At 49.5% G+C, this 19,088-nt stretch overlaps 1 protein-coding gene across 1 annotated transcript in view; it reads right to left on the bottom strand.

Annotated features, from left to right (window-relative positions):
• Positions 1-14,903, bottom strand: part of LOC311201279 (acid-sensing ion channel 2) — a gene marked incomplete at its 3' end in the record, with an annotated part of 569,954 nt that extends 555,051 nt beyond the window's left edge. Inside the window, exon 1 of the mRNA XM_084275638.1 lies at positions 14,325-14,903. Within this exon, the coding sequence (XP_084131764.1) occupies positions 14,325-14,888 (564 nt within the window). The 5' untranslated portion in view covers positions 14,889-14,903. The remainder of the gene's footprint in view (positions 1-14,324) is intronic.
• Positions 14,904-19,088: the final 4,185 nt, after the last annotated feature.

Genomic DNA, 19,088 nt, shown 5'->3' with positions numbered 1-19,088 from the left:
CAAGTGGGACCAGGAAGAAAAGCAGGGAGATGGAGCTGCTTGGGCATACATAGAGGAGGGGCAGACCAAAGCAAAGCAGCTGCATGCTATTCTCAGGTTTTACTGTGTTTAATGAAAGTGTGTGTGTTTATTTTTTGAAAGACAAATGCAATTAGGAGAATATACCTGACTTCCACATTTACATCTCCTCCTGATAGCAAAAAGCAGGGAAGGAATACACAAGAAGCTAAAAGGGCTGACAACAACAGCGTTAACAATTCCCTTACACCTTTTCCCCAGCTCCTGAGATTACTTTGCAAATGGGGACCAATACCTGATTTGCAACAAAACAAGTGCACAGCACAACTGCCTGTCCCTGGTGACTAAATTGTCCTTGCTTGATCTCTAGAAATAGTTTGCCACCTGCATTTACCTGTGGTGGCTGCGCTGTACTTTAACCCCCTGCCAGGGGGAGCATTATAGATTGTTTGGAAACATGGGAGGAAAATATTCTGCAATTAATTGTGCCAGCAAACAGCCAACAGCACACAGAATGGAGGAGTAATCTTAGGCTTAGAAATACCTTACCACATTTAACAGCATTCCAAAGTGGAAGGGAGGCAGCCGTTTTACTTGGGGATGCTGTTTAGCCTGCGGGCGCATGCAGAAGCTGTCTGGGGGTTGCAGAGCTGGGAGTAGCTATGGATGTGCAGGTACACTGTGTACCTGACTTGCAAATATAGTAAGCAAGGCTATCAAAAAGGGGTTTTTTTCAGTAGAAAATTCTGTTTGGTTTTAATTCCTTCCAAATGTGACTATTGGATGTTGCCTCTGCACGGAATCACAGCTCACGTCACTCTGAGGCAGGCTACACCGAATCACCTCCCTTATTTAATTTTTAATCAATTGTTAAAAGAAATGTTTAATAATAAACATAAACCAGGAAGACAGTCTGTGCCCCAGGGAGCTGACAATTTCATCATCAATACGAGCAGAGGCTGGACCGACGCAGCATTACAGAGGCTCAGCGCTGGGATGGCAGCTGGTCCTGCCCACGCCTCGAGGAGCATGATGCACAGTTGTGGTCAGCTCCTGCATCCCAAGTCCTGCAGTGCACACTCACAGCTCCTGCTGCCAGGAATTAGGCAGGCTCAGAGCTAGTTGTTTGGAGGGGAAAAGCTGTTGCTCATGGAATTAAGCTGGGGTGGATCCTGGGGAGACACAGCAGCGTGACCGCATGTGGGTCTTGGTGTCTTCTCTTGGTCCTCATCAGGGTGGCCACACTTACATTCTCTTTTTGATGAATAACATGAAGAGAGAGGTCCTGTGCTTGGGGGAGGGTATGTAGGGCAGTCTCCTGTTCACAGGGGTGAGCAGGAGGCACAGCAGGAGCAAGGCTGGAGGGCTCCATCCAGGAGTCCCACCTCTACTGGCCAGCCAGAAGCCACACAAGTGTAAAAGAAGTCACACCAGAATGGCTGGGGACTACTCAGAGCATCAGAGCTGAGCAAGAGAAGGTGTTAAAATGGTTTAAGCTCCTACTTTTCCCACCCTTTCCCAGGCTTATGAGGGAAGACTCAGATTCACACCATTTGTCTGGGCGTTAGCTTAGAACTAAAAGGATGTCTCCACTCCCCCAGTTCCTCTTCTACTCTCCCACTTTCTTGCTGAGAGGGGGGGTGAGGACATTTACTGCATAAACCACCTAGCACCACGAGGCCCTGGTGTCCCCCCCACCAAATCCTCTCTATGTAGCCCATAGTTTATATACAGCACTACTGCAAAGCCATGGCTCAACAACCAACCAGCATGAGCCTCCCTGACTTCCTGGAAAGCACTGTGGTTAAAACATCAGGATGCAGCACCTGCAGTCCCAGCAGGAACCTGCAATGACCTCCCAGCAGGTCAATTCCTGTGTATATAGGTAGACACACGTGTGTTTACCTATAGGAGTGTCTATAGGAGTAGATACAGCACCTGATGGAAAGTTCTTGAGCTCTGCATGGGGTTTTTTTCCATTACTTAATTCAGAACTAGCTGAAAATCAGAACATCCGTTTAATGATGTTCAGTTACCCACATTGTTCAGCAAAAGAAAACCTCTTCAGCAAATGCAAGGGAGAAACTAAAGGGGAGGGAATGAAAGCTTGGCACAATCTGTGAAAAAGCAAATCTACTGTAAACCAAGCTGCTCTTGGGACAGAAAAAATAATGAAGCTTGTTTCCTAAGGATGAGGTTATTTTGCCTTTTTTTTGTCCCTAAGGATCCCCATCAGGCCAGAGCAGAATAAGCCAGGAGCTGTCAGCATCCACATCCATGCACCTACCTTCACACACACACAGAGATCTACCTCTGGGTTGTTTCTCCATGTCCCAGGGGTAGCACAGCCCTATGCAGACTGATTATTTTCTCCGTTGTGCTGCCTGTACTGTCAGAAAAGTGTAAGTTCTGTTGTAATTGCCAGGCTGGTTTTGGAGAAAGTGGGGCACATATGCTTGTTGGACAGCTGGTTGCTGTCACACAAAATGTATAATACCATCATTGACCCTGTTTGTCCTCAGTGGACTTGAGTTTGGGTCTCTCCCAGCTGCCAGTTTTCACAAAACTTGTATAAACCAAATGTTTTTGGAGGCTCTTTCAAATGGAGGCAAAATTGCTAAAACATTTTATTATCAGGAAATAAGGTTAAAACTGAACCATTTCCAGGAACCTCAGAGGATGGGCTATCAGAAAGCATCTTGCTCTGAAACCTGCCCTTTGAAATGAAAGACTCTTTTGAATGCAGTTTATGAAATCCCCCTATTCAGAGAAAACCAAACATGAATATATGACCTAGGCTTCACCCTTACCAGCATCTGATACCAGATTCTGCCTCAAAACCCATGTAAAATAGAGTCTGGGGTGCACCTACCCTACAAGTTGAAGGAGTAAGTACAGCACCTGATGGAAAGTTCTTGAGCTCTGGGTGATTTTTTTTCCATTACTTAATTCAGAACTATCTGAAAATCAGAACATCCATTTAATGAGACATCCCAGGGTTTCAAGATTTTATTTTGCTCTGAGACTATTTTTTTTTAATTAATTTCATGGAAACTAGAAATGCTTTAAGACAAAAAGCTTTCATTTTTCTCATGGGAAATCTCATCCCAGTCAGTGTAACTTTACAAAAGCAATTTCTTGCCTTCAGAAAGCATTTTCTGATGGAAAGTTTTCAATGGAAATGTTCAGACCAATTCCAGGCTCATCAATCTGTTTCAAAACCCCGTATTTACTTCTGATCTGAACTTGCTTTTCTTTAAGCCAACATCAGGGCTCTGCCTCCTCATGCCATAAACACAGTTTTCTCCCATTTCTGTCTCACATTCCCCCATCCTCTGTTGCTTTCCCCTCATCCCTTTTCCTGCCTCATTTAACTGCCACTTCACACCCTGCACAGCATCCCAAGATACAGACCAAAAACAAGGACCTGGGAGCTCAACCTGACACAACTTATCAATAGAAGCAAAGATATAGCACAAGTTTCTGAACACCAACACACCCAGCAGAGAGTTTTCCAAAACTTTATAGAGTCCCACAGGCACTATAGGAGTTATCAGGCATGAACACCATGGAGAATTCCTTTCCCTCTTGATGCACTTTTGTCTGGAGCAATGCAGGTGTACAGGGACATCACCACAGGACTGATGTCTAAGGGTCTTTAAGCACTACCAAGTGATAATGAGAAGGTAATCATTTTTCCATGTATGGATGCAACTGTGGGGGCTAACATGACCTCACGTTCATTATTACTGGTGTTCAATAGAAACAGGAATGGTTTATCAGCCTGACACCCATTTTTCCCACAGCCCATCCTTAGCAACTGTCTATACCATTGCACCTTCACACTCCCAGCACCTCTCCTCTGTCATTTGTGTCCCTGTAATTACATGCACCCTACAAGGAACTCGTTGCAGTTGGTGTGGAGCAGCACAGAGCACTCATGTTAATTCAACTGCAATCCGTTGTCATTGCCTTGACAGAAACAAATTCATTTGTTATTCATGTGGATGTCAGATGTATTTCAGGAGATGCTCCATCATAATTTAGCATTAGTTAATGGCCACTTAGAGTGTTCCTGGAGCATCTGTCGAAGGGATGGTGGCTGTAGGATTCATTGCCAGGGTGGAGTACAAAAAATGCAGTTCAATCAACAAGTATGAAGCTTAATACCTGGCACAGCAACTCCTCTTAATGATGGCATGATATCCACAGTCTCTCTGGCCATGACACTCATAAAAACTGGTTCAATTTTTTTTACATAAAGATTGTTTAGATGGGAATATTGCTGGAGAATCTAACACAGCAGCAGTTTTCAGAAAACCTTTTGGGAAAACACTCTGTTTCTCTTCATTAAAAAAAGGGAAGGATGCCCAACCATTAAGTGCTTCAACAAAAACCATTAATACATCAGGACTGTGCTGTAACCAGCCATCACCTCCCTAGGAAAAGAGTGGACACTGTGTTATGTTCTGGGAGATACAATCCAAAGAGTGTGTACAGAGGCAAATGGGAGTATGATGGAGTGAAACTGCAGTTCCCAGCAAACTTCACAGTAACATTTCTGGTTCACATTGTCAGAAGAAAAAAAGAAAAGAAAATACCAAGAAACTTGGTGGCAAAACTTCTGTTCTAATCCAAGGCCCACCCTCCCTGCAACCCCCCCCCCCTAGAATAAATCATCACTTTCCAGATGGCTTAGAGTCCTCCCATCTCTCAAAATGTAATGCTATCACACATTTGAGGTCAAGTCAAAGCATCCCTGATACCCTTGTTCAGCTCTCACGGGTTTCTCCATCGCTGGAAAACTGCTGATGAGTTAACAGCGCTACTGACGCAACCGTTTCGTGCATGGTAGGCAAAGAGGGATCACACATGCTGCTCTTCCAAAGCATAGCAGGTGGTGGTGGAAGAAATGCAGAGGCTCTAATGGATATCTCTATAGATACCATCCATTTTAGTGCCAGGAAGCAGTAGAGTGTGATGCTGAAAATTTAGCTAATTAAGGGTTAAGCTTATGTTAATTCCTCCCAATGGTCAATAATTCTCCACTGCAGTTGATTTCATCCTTTCTTGTCCCATCTGTGACGTACTGCAGTGATGTTTTCTTGCCTGCCATTAAGGAATCTCACATGACAGTTGTGCTCACCTCACTGCCATACCCAGGGCTTCACCTCACCATTTTCTACTTGAACTGGGGGAAGTCAGTCAGTCACCCATCAGGTGGCAGAGATTTGAGGCCCTAAATTGTCCTGCTCAAAGTACATGCAGTTAAGTCACCAGGGAACATTTGCCTGGCTTTATTTATTCCCTCCTCCTGGCCGAAGATTAATTTCCCTCAAACACTCAGGTGAACAAACAGGTTGAATCACTGTTACAGGATTTGGCCCTGTAAAGCGAAGGCCTTGCAGGCCTTCAGGACTTGCAGGACTGCATAAGCGTGGAGTTTCAGAGAGCTGGAAAGGACAAAGATGAAACATGAACGGAGGAAATGTCTAAATGGGTTATTTTGACTTTCTCTCTCCAGCAATAACAAAGCCTTTCAAAAGGCAAACACATTTTTAATTCTTTCAATTCCACGCCCATCTTTATGTTACGTTCATTTATGTATCAGCCTTCAACACTGGTGAAACAGCACCCTGCAGATTCTGAGTTCTAAAGCAGTTTGTTGCAGTTTTGGAGAGCTGGGTTTTAATGGAGAAGTGGGTGCTGCCGAGATGGCTTCTGCAGGCAGCAGCCAGCAGCTCTCTGCAGGCCCCAGACTTTACATCGGCTGATTCAAGGCCGGAGTTGCTGCTGACCAAGGCCGACAATGGTCACAGGGCCTCTGGGAATCACATTCAGGAGAAAAAAACCCCACAGGCAGACGCATTTTGCACCAGAGAAGAGAGTGAGAAGGAGCTGTGCAGACACCAAGGCAGGTGAGAGGGTGAAGGAGACACCCCAGGTGCTGGAGAGAAAGGCCGTGGAGAAGACCATGGTGGAGCGGGTGTCCCCTCACAGCCCATGGGTAAGGACAGGGAGCAGAGACATCTACGGCCTGTGAAGAGATTGATCGACGCCAGAGCAGGTTTGCTGGGCACTTGTGACTCTGTGGGGGACCAGGCCAGGGGAGTCTGGGCTCGAAGGTCAGCACCCATGGACGGGAGCCCTGCTGAGGCCGTGGTGAGGAGACGACTCCCCAATAGAGAGGCCTCACGCTGGAGAAGTTCACGGAGGACTGTCTCCTGTGGGTGAGACCCCACGGTGCCGCAGGGGAAGGGGGTGTGTGGAATGCCCCACTCCCAGCTAAGGAGGAGGACAACTCAGGAGGAATGGACTGAAACCCCCCACTCCCCATTCCCTGCCCCTCCCCACACCACATTGGGGGGAGGGAAGAAGGGAGTAAAATCTTGAATGAAGTTCAGTCTGCTAAGAAGGGAGGGGTGGGGGGAAGGTGCTTTAAGACCCAGCTGCACGTCTCATTACCCAACTCTGGTTCACTGGGTGTGTAGCAGTAGTGTAGTAAATTACTTTTCTTCATTCCGTGTTGACTCCGTTTTGCCCATGACACTAATTGCAGAGTGATCCCTCTGTCCTTATCTCAAGTCCTAAGCCTCCCAATTGATATTTTCTCCCCTTTTCAGCTGAAAAGAGGAGTGATAGAGAAGCTTTGGTGGGTATTTGGCCTCTAGCCAGGGCCAAACCACCACACAGTTCAACTTCATCCCACTAAAATCTTCGGCGCTCGACTTGTTGAGTTTGAGTTTAGGTTTTTGGGTTTTTTCTTTTCAAATATGGAAACCTTGGTACTATTAGTTTCTCTAAGGACAAACTCTGTTCCCCAACAAACTCACACTGGAGGTGAAATCTGAGCCACCTTGGGACGAACTGAAAGGGAAGCCCAAAAACCCACCACTGAGACAGCGCTGAAATTACCTTCTTGTACATCAAACCGATCTGAAGAAGTACCTGATTTTCTCTTCCAAATCCGTTCTTTGAGAAAATCACAGCACAGAACTGCTCAGGAGCAGACACCTGAGCAACTTTATATTGCACGTGAAAAAGTCCTGATGGCCCAGGTTCCCCTGGCTCCTCTCTTGAAATCTATCCAAGTGCAGATCAAACCTCCTTTCATCTATCTCACCCTGAGCAAATATATGTGCATTTTCTGTTACCGCTCACTTCTTCACTTCACGCTCCCTGACTTAACGCACAAGTTAAATCCTTTCTTCAACAGCAACAACAAATGATCAAAACAATTCAGCTTTCCTTCAAATAATGGAATGTGCTTCAGTTGTAAATATTCATGGCTGGCTGGAAACTGTTTCTTGATGGGCCCCAAGAATACTAATGTCAATGTGTTTAAATCACTCATAGTATCTTTTACCTTCAAGGGGCATTTTTGGTTTTGTGGTGACAATCTCATAGATAGATCTGTGGCAGATGGGGGTCAGACATGTCTACCTCATCTAGCTTATTTTTCATTTTAGCTTGTTGAGCTTGTGCTCCCTAAGAGGTTTCATCACTCTACTCTCAGGCCTGGAAATCCTCACAAGCATTGAGAAGACCCTTCAGGTTTTGCTCAACACTCAGTACAGGGAATACATAAAAGGCTTTTTTTCCTTAGCCTCTCAAGAGATTCAGCTATTTTCTGTATCTTTTGAGACACAAATGCAGTTGTGGCAGCAACACATCCATATAGCACCCTGCTCAAGTCCACCTTCTCACAGTACCTGGGTGATGCATTGCCTTTTATTGCCCACACCCTGACCACACATCATCCCCCCGCAACAGTCAATTGACACGTAGCTCTGCTGCACCAGCCAAGCAGTCTCTGGCTGGCACTCCAGGTAGAAATTCCTTTAACAAATGCTTTAGTGAAGACAGAGGAGGGACTCAAAGATGCCAGGCTCTGCCAGAGAAGATGGAGATGCCTCAGATGACCTCGCTGTCCCTGCTGCTGTGCAGCCGGCTGCGCTCCTCAGGAGCTCCAAGGCGCATTTTCTCTGTCACAGGGAGCTGAATGATGGATTTGAGTTCTTGTTGGGTTGTTTTTTTCCAGGGAATCTCCATTGTCTCCTTCTACAGCAAACAGAGATGGTTCCAGGAGATGGAAAAGGTCAGTGGCTTGCTCAGAGAAACAGTGACGGGTTCATTATGGAATCTGAGCTGTGAGTGCTTCCGATGCTCAGTGCAGAGATGTTGGCAACTGTGCATTTTAGGCCATTCTTTTTTCCTTAGGTAAATAATGCAAACTTGAACTTCTATGCAGGGCTCACAGAGAGGGGAAGGTAACCATCTTCCACAACTGGCTGTCGTTCCTCAGGCTTGGATTGAAGACTGAGAGTGAATTGAGCATTAAAAAAAGAGACTCACAAAACCCAGCAAAAGGCACAAAGTCCCAGCAGGTATTTATTTTATTCTTTGCCTTCCATTACAGAATCATAAAATAATACAAGTTGGAAGGCACCTCAAGAGGCCATACAGACCAACACTGAAGTTTGACCTCTATTTCTCCTGTAAACAAGTGAGAACTCTGCTTGTTTCCCTGTGTGACTGCTGGCTTTGGTTTGTGCCCATTTCCTTCCATGGGAATCACATGGGAAACTGAACCATCGTGGTCAGGACCTTGCATGAAGTCTTTAGAGCAAACCTGCAGAGTAGTTTCCAGCTGTCACATCATGTTTTTCCACATGGCAACGCTGCAGTTGGTCAGACAGGCACAAAGATTCCACTTCAGTTCTCAGTGTTTCTCTGGGAGAAAGGCTACTTCCCGCCCTCTTGCATGTAGGAGAGCTGAGGTGCACAAAGCCAGACTCAGAGGTATTTCCACTGGAAAGAAAAGCCTCTTGCAATTCCCAGGAAAATATTGATAAAGCCTTGCAGCCTTCAAAAATCTCCTCCATCCTTGCAGCTCTAATGACATCCTTCTTGCTCAGCATTTCTTCCTCTTCTCAAGGGCGGCATTTGCATTTCGCTTCGGCTCCAGATGCTGTTTTGAGTGCGAATCTCTGGTAGGGACTGAGGGACAGAGAAGCTCTTACTTGGCCTCCTGATGAATAATTGTGATAAATGGGAGTCACTGAGGAGAGAAGAGCGGTTCTTGCTCCCCCTCAAACGAGGCAGCCAGGTGCACAGCGTAGGCTGAGGCCTTGAGCAAGGGAAGGCTGAGCCCACATCTGGCTCTTAGGCGCAGAAATGCTTTGTCCTTCCTCCCCCACAGGCTCCCCCTGTGCCTCATCTCTCTTTGAACCCCCAACCCTCTGATCTCCAGCTGTCTCTGATACTTTGGCTGTGCTCATTTCCGACATATCTCAAATGTTCAGATAATTTCCCATCTCAAACCCTTAATGAGGGAGGGGAATGTGCTTGGTCAAGAAACAGCTCGAACCAGAACAAAACACACACATTTTAAATGAAAATTAGGGAAGAGTTTATCACTGTGCTGCTCAGATCTTGAGTCAAAGCAGCATCTCAAACATGGATCACCCACGTCCCAAGCAAATGACCTACAGGCGCACTTCTAAACTTTCTGTTGGATCAGAGTTGTTTCATCCAGGGTGAATACTTCCAGTACTAAAGGATTTAAGATTGGGTTTGCCATGAAAAGATGCCACTCAAGTTCTACAGCCTCCTCTTCATTAGATCTTAGCCCCATTCAAGTAACCACTCAAGACCCAGCAAGCTTTTTCTAACAAACACATGTTCATCCCAGCTGTTCATCCTCCCATTAAACTTTCTGGTGAATTTCAAAACATTCTCTTTACCATTTTGTGACAAATAAAGAAAACACAAACCCCATCAGCCACAAACCCCAGTACCACCATGCTCATTTTATAGCTAAAAATGCTTGAGGGACAAAGGAACTTAGGCCAGGAAAATACCAGGTAGAATGAGGGTCTGCATTTCTCAGGAGCATGGTTTGCACATCAGCCAGATACATGACCCAGGGGCAATCCACCTCATATTAGACACCCAACCAAGACACCTACAACAGCAACATGACAACCTTGTCCTCCTTCCTCTTCCTACCTTCACACACTGAAACTCAACATGCCCCAGAGGCAATCCACCTCATTTTAGACACCCAACCAAGACACTTACAGCAGCAACACAACAACCTTGTCCTCCTTCCTCTTCCTACCCCCTCACACCGAAACTCAACACCATGTGGAAAGTCAAGGTGGTAAAACGTGGACTGAGAAGGCATCTTAGTGGAACCCACATAACAGCTATCACAGAACCACAGATCTCATTATGGCATCTCAGATTCTGGGCCAAACTTGGGGAGGTCAGGCTTTTCCAGAACAATTATTCAACAGAAAGAAGTTAACAGCTTCTTTTCCATATCAAGCACTTACCGTTCTGATAACTCTTTGAGGAAAGTGAAAGTTGTATAATAGGAGGTGAGAATGGACTAATCAGACTAAAATAGCCAAACCCATTACTAAACAGCAGCAACAGAAAGAATGGGAGAAAAATATGTACAGAGCAAGATAGATTGACAGAAACTTGTGCCTCAAAATAGCAATATTCACATGAGATGCTCTCCATTCTGCGGCCACTGTCTGTCAGTGGGAATATGGATTGAAAGCAAATGAGTTCTCCCCTTCAATTGTCATGGTCACTGAAAATACAGAGACATCTGGCCAACAAAGGCAGGGCAGGCACAAGGTGAGTTACCAAGTCACCTCTGAAAAGCGCTGGGCGCACGAGGAACACACACCACACATTGGATTTAGCAAATAACCCGAGTGAAAAACGAGCTCCCACACCAGAACACACCCCCAGCCACCATCCAGGTATGTCTTCCAGCACTTGGCTGCTGGGGCTGATTTTTTTCAGCCAGGTGGGACTGAAGTAGCCCCTTTCCATCAGCTGTGGATACAGCCCACAGTATCTACACCCTGTCAGTCATTCCACCTTTGCCCCACGGGCTCAAAGGGTTTTCATAGACCTTTCTGTTGCCCCACACATCTCCTGCATGGCTCCCCTGCTATCGCTCAGTTCATCCCATTCCAGAACAGCAAATGACCACAAACCACAACAATAGATCCAGGAAAAAGGCTTTGCTCCAACACATCCACAGAGACACCCAAAAAAAAAAAATCACAGCAGTCCATCTAGTGCTGACAAGCCACAGCTTTACCACGCTCAGCAGCAGCAGGATGGGAAGACCTTAATGTCATGTTGAGCAGCATGAGCCCAGATCCTCCAGAAAAATGCCATCTGTGAGGTCATTTTCAGCAGAGACCTCCTGGGAGGAGCAACGCACAGAAAGAGGAGGGGGTTTCCTCAGCTGCTGCTGCTATCAGGCTTCCCTCCTCCGTATATTCCATGGGAATGGGTTTGCTAAAGCGTATTCTGCCTATTTTCTGTTCTTCATTGCTTTGCCTACAGCAGAGATCTGCATTATCTTCTCTACTGCTCAGTGCACTGCAATGCCAGCAGAGGAATCAGCACATACTCAGCTAAAACCTTGCTGTTCCCTTTGGATGTCCCTCTTCAGAAAAGCTTTGGGGACTCACTCTCCTGGGAAGACCATAATATGGGGCACTGTTGTCTGAGAGGCATTAGACATTATTATCCTGGGGAGAAGGAACAGAGAGTGTCAGGAAAGCAGAGCTCAAACCCTGTTAATAGAGCAGTGAGGGGGAATTAAAACAGGGAGCTGAAGGGGGGGTAGAGTCACGTTTTCACAGTGCTGTCACTGCCATCCCAGCTCCTGCTTTGCCATATGCATAAACAGGGTGTGCTTTATTTGGGGGGGAAAGGGGGGGTATGCTGCACACAACACCCCTCCCCGTGGACATCAAAAAGGGAAGGCTGAGGGGCTGGCAGTTTGGGCACCAACTTCTTTAAGCAGAGCTTCACTGCAGAGATCAGTGCAGCCTCCTCATGCAAACACTCCTGCTCCCAGCGCCACGGATGTGGGGAGAACAGAAAAAGAGCTGGAGTTCTTTGCCATGCTGACGTATTACAAAAACCTGCTCTGGGATTTACACCCTCTGCTTCCTGACAGGGAATAAATCAGGCTTCAGGGGTGATGCTTCTCCCCTTTTCCAACTCATGCTGCAGCGGAATGGCTGGGCTGTCAGAGTCTGGATGGGGTTGCAACAGGTTTCTGATGATTAAATGCAAAATTCATCCAGGACATGAGGTCCTGATTCAGCCCAGGGGCAGTTCAAAGACCTTTACAGCATGGCCTCTGTGGGATGACTGACTCAGCTTTCAAACAGACATTTTTTTGCTGCCTTTTATCTCTGAGGGATGAAGTCTGGAAGGAAAACTGGGCTGTTGAGTCCCTTTTGAGTACAGCTCCCTGGCTTCCCATAACCTGAGGGACTACCACCCCAGCCTGTTAGAAAGGCACAGAGGTAATGAAGGGAAAATGTTTTCTTCTGGGTCATCTAGGAGTTGTTTTGCAGACTGGACTGACGAATTTCACTGCCCTGTTTCTGATGAATCTCTACAGTACTCTGACACAGACAAGCACTGCCAGTCCGTAACATCCGACCTGTTTCTAGCTGGCTCTAACCTCTTATAGCAGAGCAAGGATTTATTCAGCAGACAGGGAATGTTTAGTCTTTCTGGAAACTACTGTAATCCCCCATAAAAAATAATCATTGTTTCAGAAGCAGCTACCTTGAAAAACTAAATGGCCAGGGAGATGACACCCTAACTTTTCCCAGGGACACTGTCAAGGGCTCCTGTCCTACCACCCTTGCTATGGTTAGGTGGTCTGCCTGTCCTATAAGGATCTGTCCTTGCTCCCCAACTCTCCTGTTCCCTGGACTTTTGCAGGTGTTCCCCCTTTCTATCCCATTCTCCAAACTTGCTCACACGTGGCTCTTCCTTAGCAAACTCTTCTCCTAGTGACTTTCTTGATACCTTGATGCAACTCACACAGCCCAACGTGTGCTCAAGGAGCTGAACCAGAGGAGCAGTTTGCCTCCACGTCCAGTTTGACGTGGGAAAGGCATCAGGGCTGTGCACAGGCAAGAACTGAGGCATAAAATCATACATTCCTGCTCAGACATTTAGAGACAGCACAGGCCAGGTGACAGCAGCGACTTTGCAGCGCGGATCAGTCGGACTCATTTACCACGAGATCCAAAACCAGCAGAGACACAAAATAATTCCCTTCTAAAACCAGACAGAAATCCAGCTGACAAACCAGACCGCAGTGAAACCAGTGATAGCACCTGCCCAGCTGCAGGACAGTGAGGAGTGAGCAGAACAAGCAGCACCCCTCCCACAGAACAACCATCCGAAAGCTGCAGCGTTACTGACTCCAGGGTTACCCATCCCCTCAACCAGCTGAATCGGTGTGAAGGGACTGGCCAGCACAACCAGAGAACAGAGTACAACTTAGCCCAGACCTGAGTCTGCATGTTCACATCTCTGCCAAGACACGACTGACACCACCAGCCTTGGGGGGAGCAGACCCCGCTGCAGCCCCTTGTCCAGCTCAGCACCCTCACCTGCCCCAGCTGCACATGGGGGAATCACTTCTTCCAGGCAACCAACTTCTTATTTTTATTTCACACTGACAAACTACCCAGCCCAGCCTGCACTGCCTCCAGGATGTCATCCAGAAGCTGTAAACTGAGCAGTGTCTGCTTCCTCCAGGATTCTCAGGCTGCCTAGCTCACAGCACATCCCCACAAGCCTAAGAGCAGACTGGGCTCAGAGCAGAGCCTTTCTTTTCCTCTCCTTCTCTTTTTCCACCCTTCTCTCTAAACCAACCCCAGGAAAGGACACAGCTGCTGCCCACACTGTGCATGCAGCAAACTAGGATTTATGAGCCGTGACTGCCAGGAACAAGCAGAATGATTTCCCCCTCCAAGATTTCAGCAAGGCTACAAACACCTGGGGAAATACAACTAGGTGATGGACATCACACAGACCAGCCCCCAACACCTGCTGGCCTCTTTCCAGCCTCTCCACTTCCTTCAGCCAGCTAACATTCATAGCAGCCATAGCTGGGAGACCACCAAGACCCTCTGATGCTCAGCAGGACCCATCCGATGGGTCTGACATCAACCAGCTGCCTGGGAGCCATGGGACTTCTGCAGGGCAGAGGCTGGATCTGCTGCAGACCCTTTAGAGGGCTGGGCCACCTCACTGCCCAAACTCCAGCAAACAAAACTTCAACTCAACAGGCTGCCTCCTCCACTGCGCTGGAGACCAGCAGACACCACTCATCACACTGTGCCCACAGAGGTTGGCCAGTGACCTCTGGTGTTGACCCAGTCCTGCAACACCACCACGGTGTGCACACCCAGAGAAGAGAAGAGAAAAGCAGAGTGTCTGCTCATACTCACGGTTTTGAAGTCCTCATGGCTGCACTCTTGCCCTTTGAATTTGCAGTAGAGCATCATGTCCTTCAGGTCGTGTCCAACCCGTCCCAGGAACTCCTGCATGTTGAAAACTTTGGGTTTATACTGCTTGAAGTTGGTCTTTTCTTGAAGGATGGCCAAGACAGCTGGGTCAGCCAGGTGAGGGTTTGGGATCTGCAGGTTGACATCAAGCAGAGACAGGAGCTCCCCAGCATGGTACAGGTCGTTGGTGGTGAGACGGGAGAAGCGAAACTCGTTGAGGTTACAGATGGTGACAGCAGGGAAGACCAGGCTGTTTGCAACAACCTCGTCCACTTTGGTCACATGCTGATAGGAGAAGTAGAAAGCCACCCGGTCTGAGCTCTCAACCAGAAGGAGACCCAGCGAGCCCACAAAGGCCAAAGTCCAGAGCAGGCGGCGGATGGTCACTGGTCCATAGACAAAGACGTGGCGGATCCCGTGGAGTGTGGAGTTGTTGGCAAAAATCTGGATGCTGGAAGGCTGCAGGCTGCCCATGCTGCCCTCGCTGGTGCTGTCCTTCCTATCCATGAGGGACTGTTAGCTGAATCCTGGCACTGCTTTTTGGGTCAGTCTGTAGCTGGAACTGGGAGCTGGATCCCTCCCCTCCCCTTCTGAAAGTAATTAAACCCTTTTAGAGGCGGGAGAGAGGAGGACAGTCTCTGGCCAGCTGCTGCGAGTTTATCCTGCGGGCTCAGCAGTAGGTTCGTAGGGGTAAATATTTATATCAAATCCATTCAAACTCTGGCTCTCGATTTCCTCGGTGCGATAAGAAGGGCTGGTTTTATTTAGGGAGACACCAAGGTGATGAGGAAGAGCTGGGGGTGGGCAGCGAAAGCTGAGCCAATGGCAATAAAGTCCTCCCCCTACACACACACACACCCCACACACACATACACATACACATATACACACGCCGATGGGAGATGAGCATAAGCACAAGCTTAGAGCCAGTCGAGGCAGCTCGCACCCTGCTACCCAGCGCCTTAAAGCCCGAGGATGCTGCTTCCCAGGGCTTGCAGAGCACCAGGGCTCTCAGACCCACCGGGGAGATGCTCTCCCTGCTCCGGGAAGGCAAACTGCTGGATTCAGGCATCGCTTTTCCTCCCCACCCCCTCCATTTTGGGCAGGGCTCCAGGAGATAGCACCCCAAAAGAAACAACCCTACCCTGTGCTGCCGGTGTTGTTTCCAAGGGCTTCGCTGAGGGAAAGGTGGGCAGATAATTCAGCGGGAGAAGTACGAGGGGGAAAGGGAGAGGGAAAGGAAAAGGCTAAAAAAAAAGGGGGAGTGGAGGGGTGGGAGGGAGTTGCTGCTCGGCTCTGTGCACACACAGACACACGCACACTGAGCAGGATGCTGCTCCTCTGCCGTGCAGCAGCCCGGAGGGAAGATTCAGAGAGGGCAGGGCTCGGTGGGGAGAGGAAGAGGGGCTGCAGCATCTTCTCTCTCTCAGAGCATCCCTCCCTCGGCTGAGCGCCCTGAGTCCCGCACCGCCCCGGGGAGGGCAGGGAGAGGGAGCTGCCATCGGAGACCCGCGGCTCCAGCCTGGGGTCGGGGGTAGGGGGGGGTAAAGGGGGACCTGTGCAAGCGGCTGTGCCTCGGAGGGCTCTACCGAGCAGCTTCTGAAGCCCCCCCGGGCTCAACGCACTCGGGAAGACTCTGCCGACAGCATCTCCAGATGTTTGCCTGAAAGGCAGCTGTGATGGATGTGTTTGGGGAGGATGCGCCCAGATGTGCGTTCAGCCGGGAGGTTTGGGAAGGAGAAGAGAGGGGGTGGGAAACAAAATGGGAAAGGTTTCCTACCCAAGAGAGACTGCAGAATCCTGTAAGGATGTCTCCACACGTGACAGCATCCTTGGTGCACGCTGCAGGAGGTGGGTATGGGGGTAGTGGGTGTGTTCAACCCAGAGATAAAAGGTGCTGAGGTGTGAGGAGGGTCTGGGGGAACTCCCCTCCGTGTTGTCTCAGTGCACAGCAGTGATTTTCCCTGCTTTTGTTGGCATCCAGAATTAATAAACAGCTTCAGTCTCTGTACAGCACCCAGCACTGCAGCAGGTGAGGGTCCCAGGCACCACGGTAGCACCCAGGGGACTTTCCCAGTTTGGATGAGGTGGGAGCAGAGGATCAAAGCACAGACAGAGCCTGGCACAGCCTGGGGCAATGCCTGGTGTCTCAGCCACCCAGGAAACTCAAACATCATCCATGACAAAATGAGCCCAGCTTTTTAAATTCACACCCCCAAGTGCTGCTGTCCTGAGAGTGGACCCTGAAAGGGCCTTTGCACCTCACACCCTTGGGCCCCTCCTGCTCTTCAGGTGCTTCACCTCCACAGATAGACCCCCCCCACCCCCCACCCCGAGGCCTTTCTCCCCCCTGCCATGAGCCACCCTGCCCTGCCCCTGATGACTTTCACCCAGGCATAAGATAGTTTCAGGTCTTGCTCCCTCCAGAGCCACATCTGGCCCTGGCAGCCAAAGGCCAGCACAGCTGTGACATCCCCAACCCCAGGTGATCCTATAGGAGCATCTCTCACCCTGAGCTGCTCATCCCAGTGCTGCTGTATGGCAACACAGCACTACTCTCTGCATTTTGCACCAGGGAAACTGAGGCAAGGAGAGGACAAAGGACTCATGAGCAGTCACCCAGAAAGCCTGCAATACAGCCAGGGGCTGAGTTTCCCTGTAGGTCTTCTCAGAGCACCAGGTTGCTGCCCTAAAGCTGAACCCACCTTCCATAGCAAGAAGGCTCCAGGACTGTGCTGAGACCATGGCTTGTCCTCAGGGACAGATGGGGTGCAGACACAGCAGAAGCTGCCACTGGAGGCTGGTTTCCTCTTTATATAACCCCATATCAGCCCTGAACTCCATAAAACCTCCCAAATCTCTGCTGGTGGTGACTGAAAGCCAGGCTCTCAATACAAGCCTGTTTGTGGGTAAACAGAGCTGTGACCCTTCTTTATTAAGCAGAAATTCAGCCAAGGTGGGGCCTTACAAACCTCCTGCATCTTGTCATGCCCTTTCCAGGAGGGATGGAGAAGCCAGTGCTGAGCAGACCCAAGCCAATTTGTGAACCAGAGTGAAATCAGCTGAGGACAGTTTGGCCACAGCACCTTCGTTCCTGGGCTGCAGACCTCGCTGCCTTTGAGTTCACCATTTCCCCACAGCCAGGGACAAGACCACTTCCCTCTCTAAAAATTTCCTGGCAGGAACAGGTCCCTTTCCCACCCATCTGCAAATCCCCCTCCTCATCCCCCTGTCTGCATTGTTTGGCCTGGTGCATTGGTGCTTTCATTCCTTCACCATGCACGCTGCCTTTGCAATCCTGTGTTCTGTAATTCACACCATACACCATCTGCTGCCTTTTATTATTTAACTGTGTAGAGCACTTTGGCTGCAGGCTGGAGGCAAAAGCTCTGTGCCCAGCAGTGCTGCCTGGCACCAGCACTGCCTCCTCACACTCTGCTCCCCTGGTCCTGGGGCTGGGGACAAACCAGGGAGACAAATGCTCTCTGGTGAGTGCCTGTGTGCTCAGGTTGTGCCCAAAAGTTGGTTGACATCAGCCAGGGTGTGCTGAGAGCCAAGGAAAGCAGCTCTGAGGGATGTGCTATGGGGTGACACCAGCAAGGAGGGGGGATGTGGGTTGTAAGGGACACTAAGGGGCATTGGGACCGCTCCCCATCCATGTAAGGAGCCTCTCCACGGGTGGATGTGCATGGAAAGGACAAAGCAGCATGTCTGGTCCCATAAAAGCACCTGAGATGGCAGAGCTCAGGTGAAGAGACCTGCACTCCCCTTTTGGAGACACCTGAGGAATGCCAGTGCATCCTGGGATGTGTTTTGGGAGCTCACAGCCCAACCTCAGCCCCTGAATATCCCTCCCATATACCTCCCTGCTTCAAATCACCTTCAGAAAGAAGCACAGAGGAGCCAGGCAGGACCAGAAGACGTATCCCTCAAGAAAACCCCTTCCTCCTTTCCCCCCCCCGCCCCAGGGATGTGGTGGAGCAGGGGGGGGCAGCGGGCCCAGGGTGGCCGAGGGACACGGGGAGCAGGATGGAGCCTCCTGTTTGCGCAGCCTGCGCTGCCCTCTTGTGTCCCTGCTGCACTGCTCAGGGTGAGGGACACCCACCCCCCACCTCCCAGCCCCGAAACACGCGGGAAACAGGTTAATTAAGGGAGGGGGGGTGATGGAAAGGGGTTCCTCTCACTTGTGTGAGCCCCTCTGATGCCGCAGCCCCACCTGAGCCTTCCCAGAAGCAAGTCCCAGGAGAAGGGTTTGCACTGGGGAAAGTCCCGACTGGCCTCCCAGGCAGAGCACTGGGGTGTTCTAACAATGAGAGGGGATGCTTTGGTCCCTAGTGTGGTTCAGCACGTGGTACCCACTGCCCCTGGCCAGGGTCCTCTCCTCAGCACCCGACACTGCTGCGCTCGCTGCCAATTTGTTGTTTCTCTCTGGGGCTGATTAGGAAATGGAAAAGTCAGAATCCTACAATCCCAGACTGGGCTGGGTTGGAAGGGACCCCAAGGATCACAGAGCTCCAACCCCCTGCCACAGGCAGGGACACCCACCTCCAGGCCTGGAGCTACACAAGGTTGCCAAGGGCCCCATCCAACCTGGCCCTGAACACCCCCAGGGATGGGGCACCCACCCCCTCTCTGGGCAGCCTGTTCCAGCCCCTCACCACTCTCTCTGCAAAGAACTTCCCCCTAATATCTCCTCTAACCCTTCCC

Source organism: Gallinula chloropus (genome assembly GCF_964237585.1).
Source record: "Gallinula chloropus genome assembly, chromosome: 26".
Taxonomy (NCBI): Eukaryota; Metazoa; Chordata; class Aves; order Gruiformes; family Rallidae; genus Gallinula; species Gallinula chloropus.
Note: the sequence above shows the minus strand (reverse complement) of the source record. Positions and strands in the feature narration are given on the sequence as shown.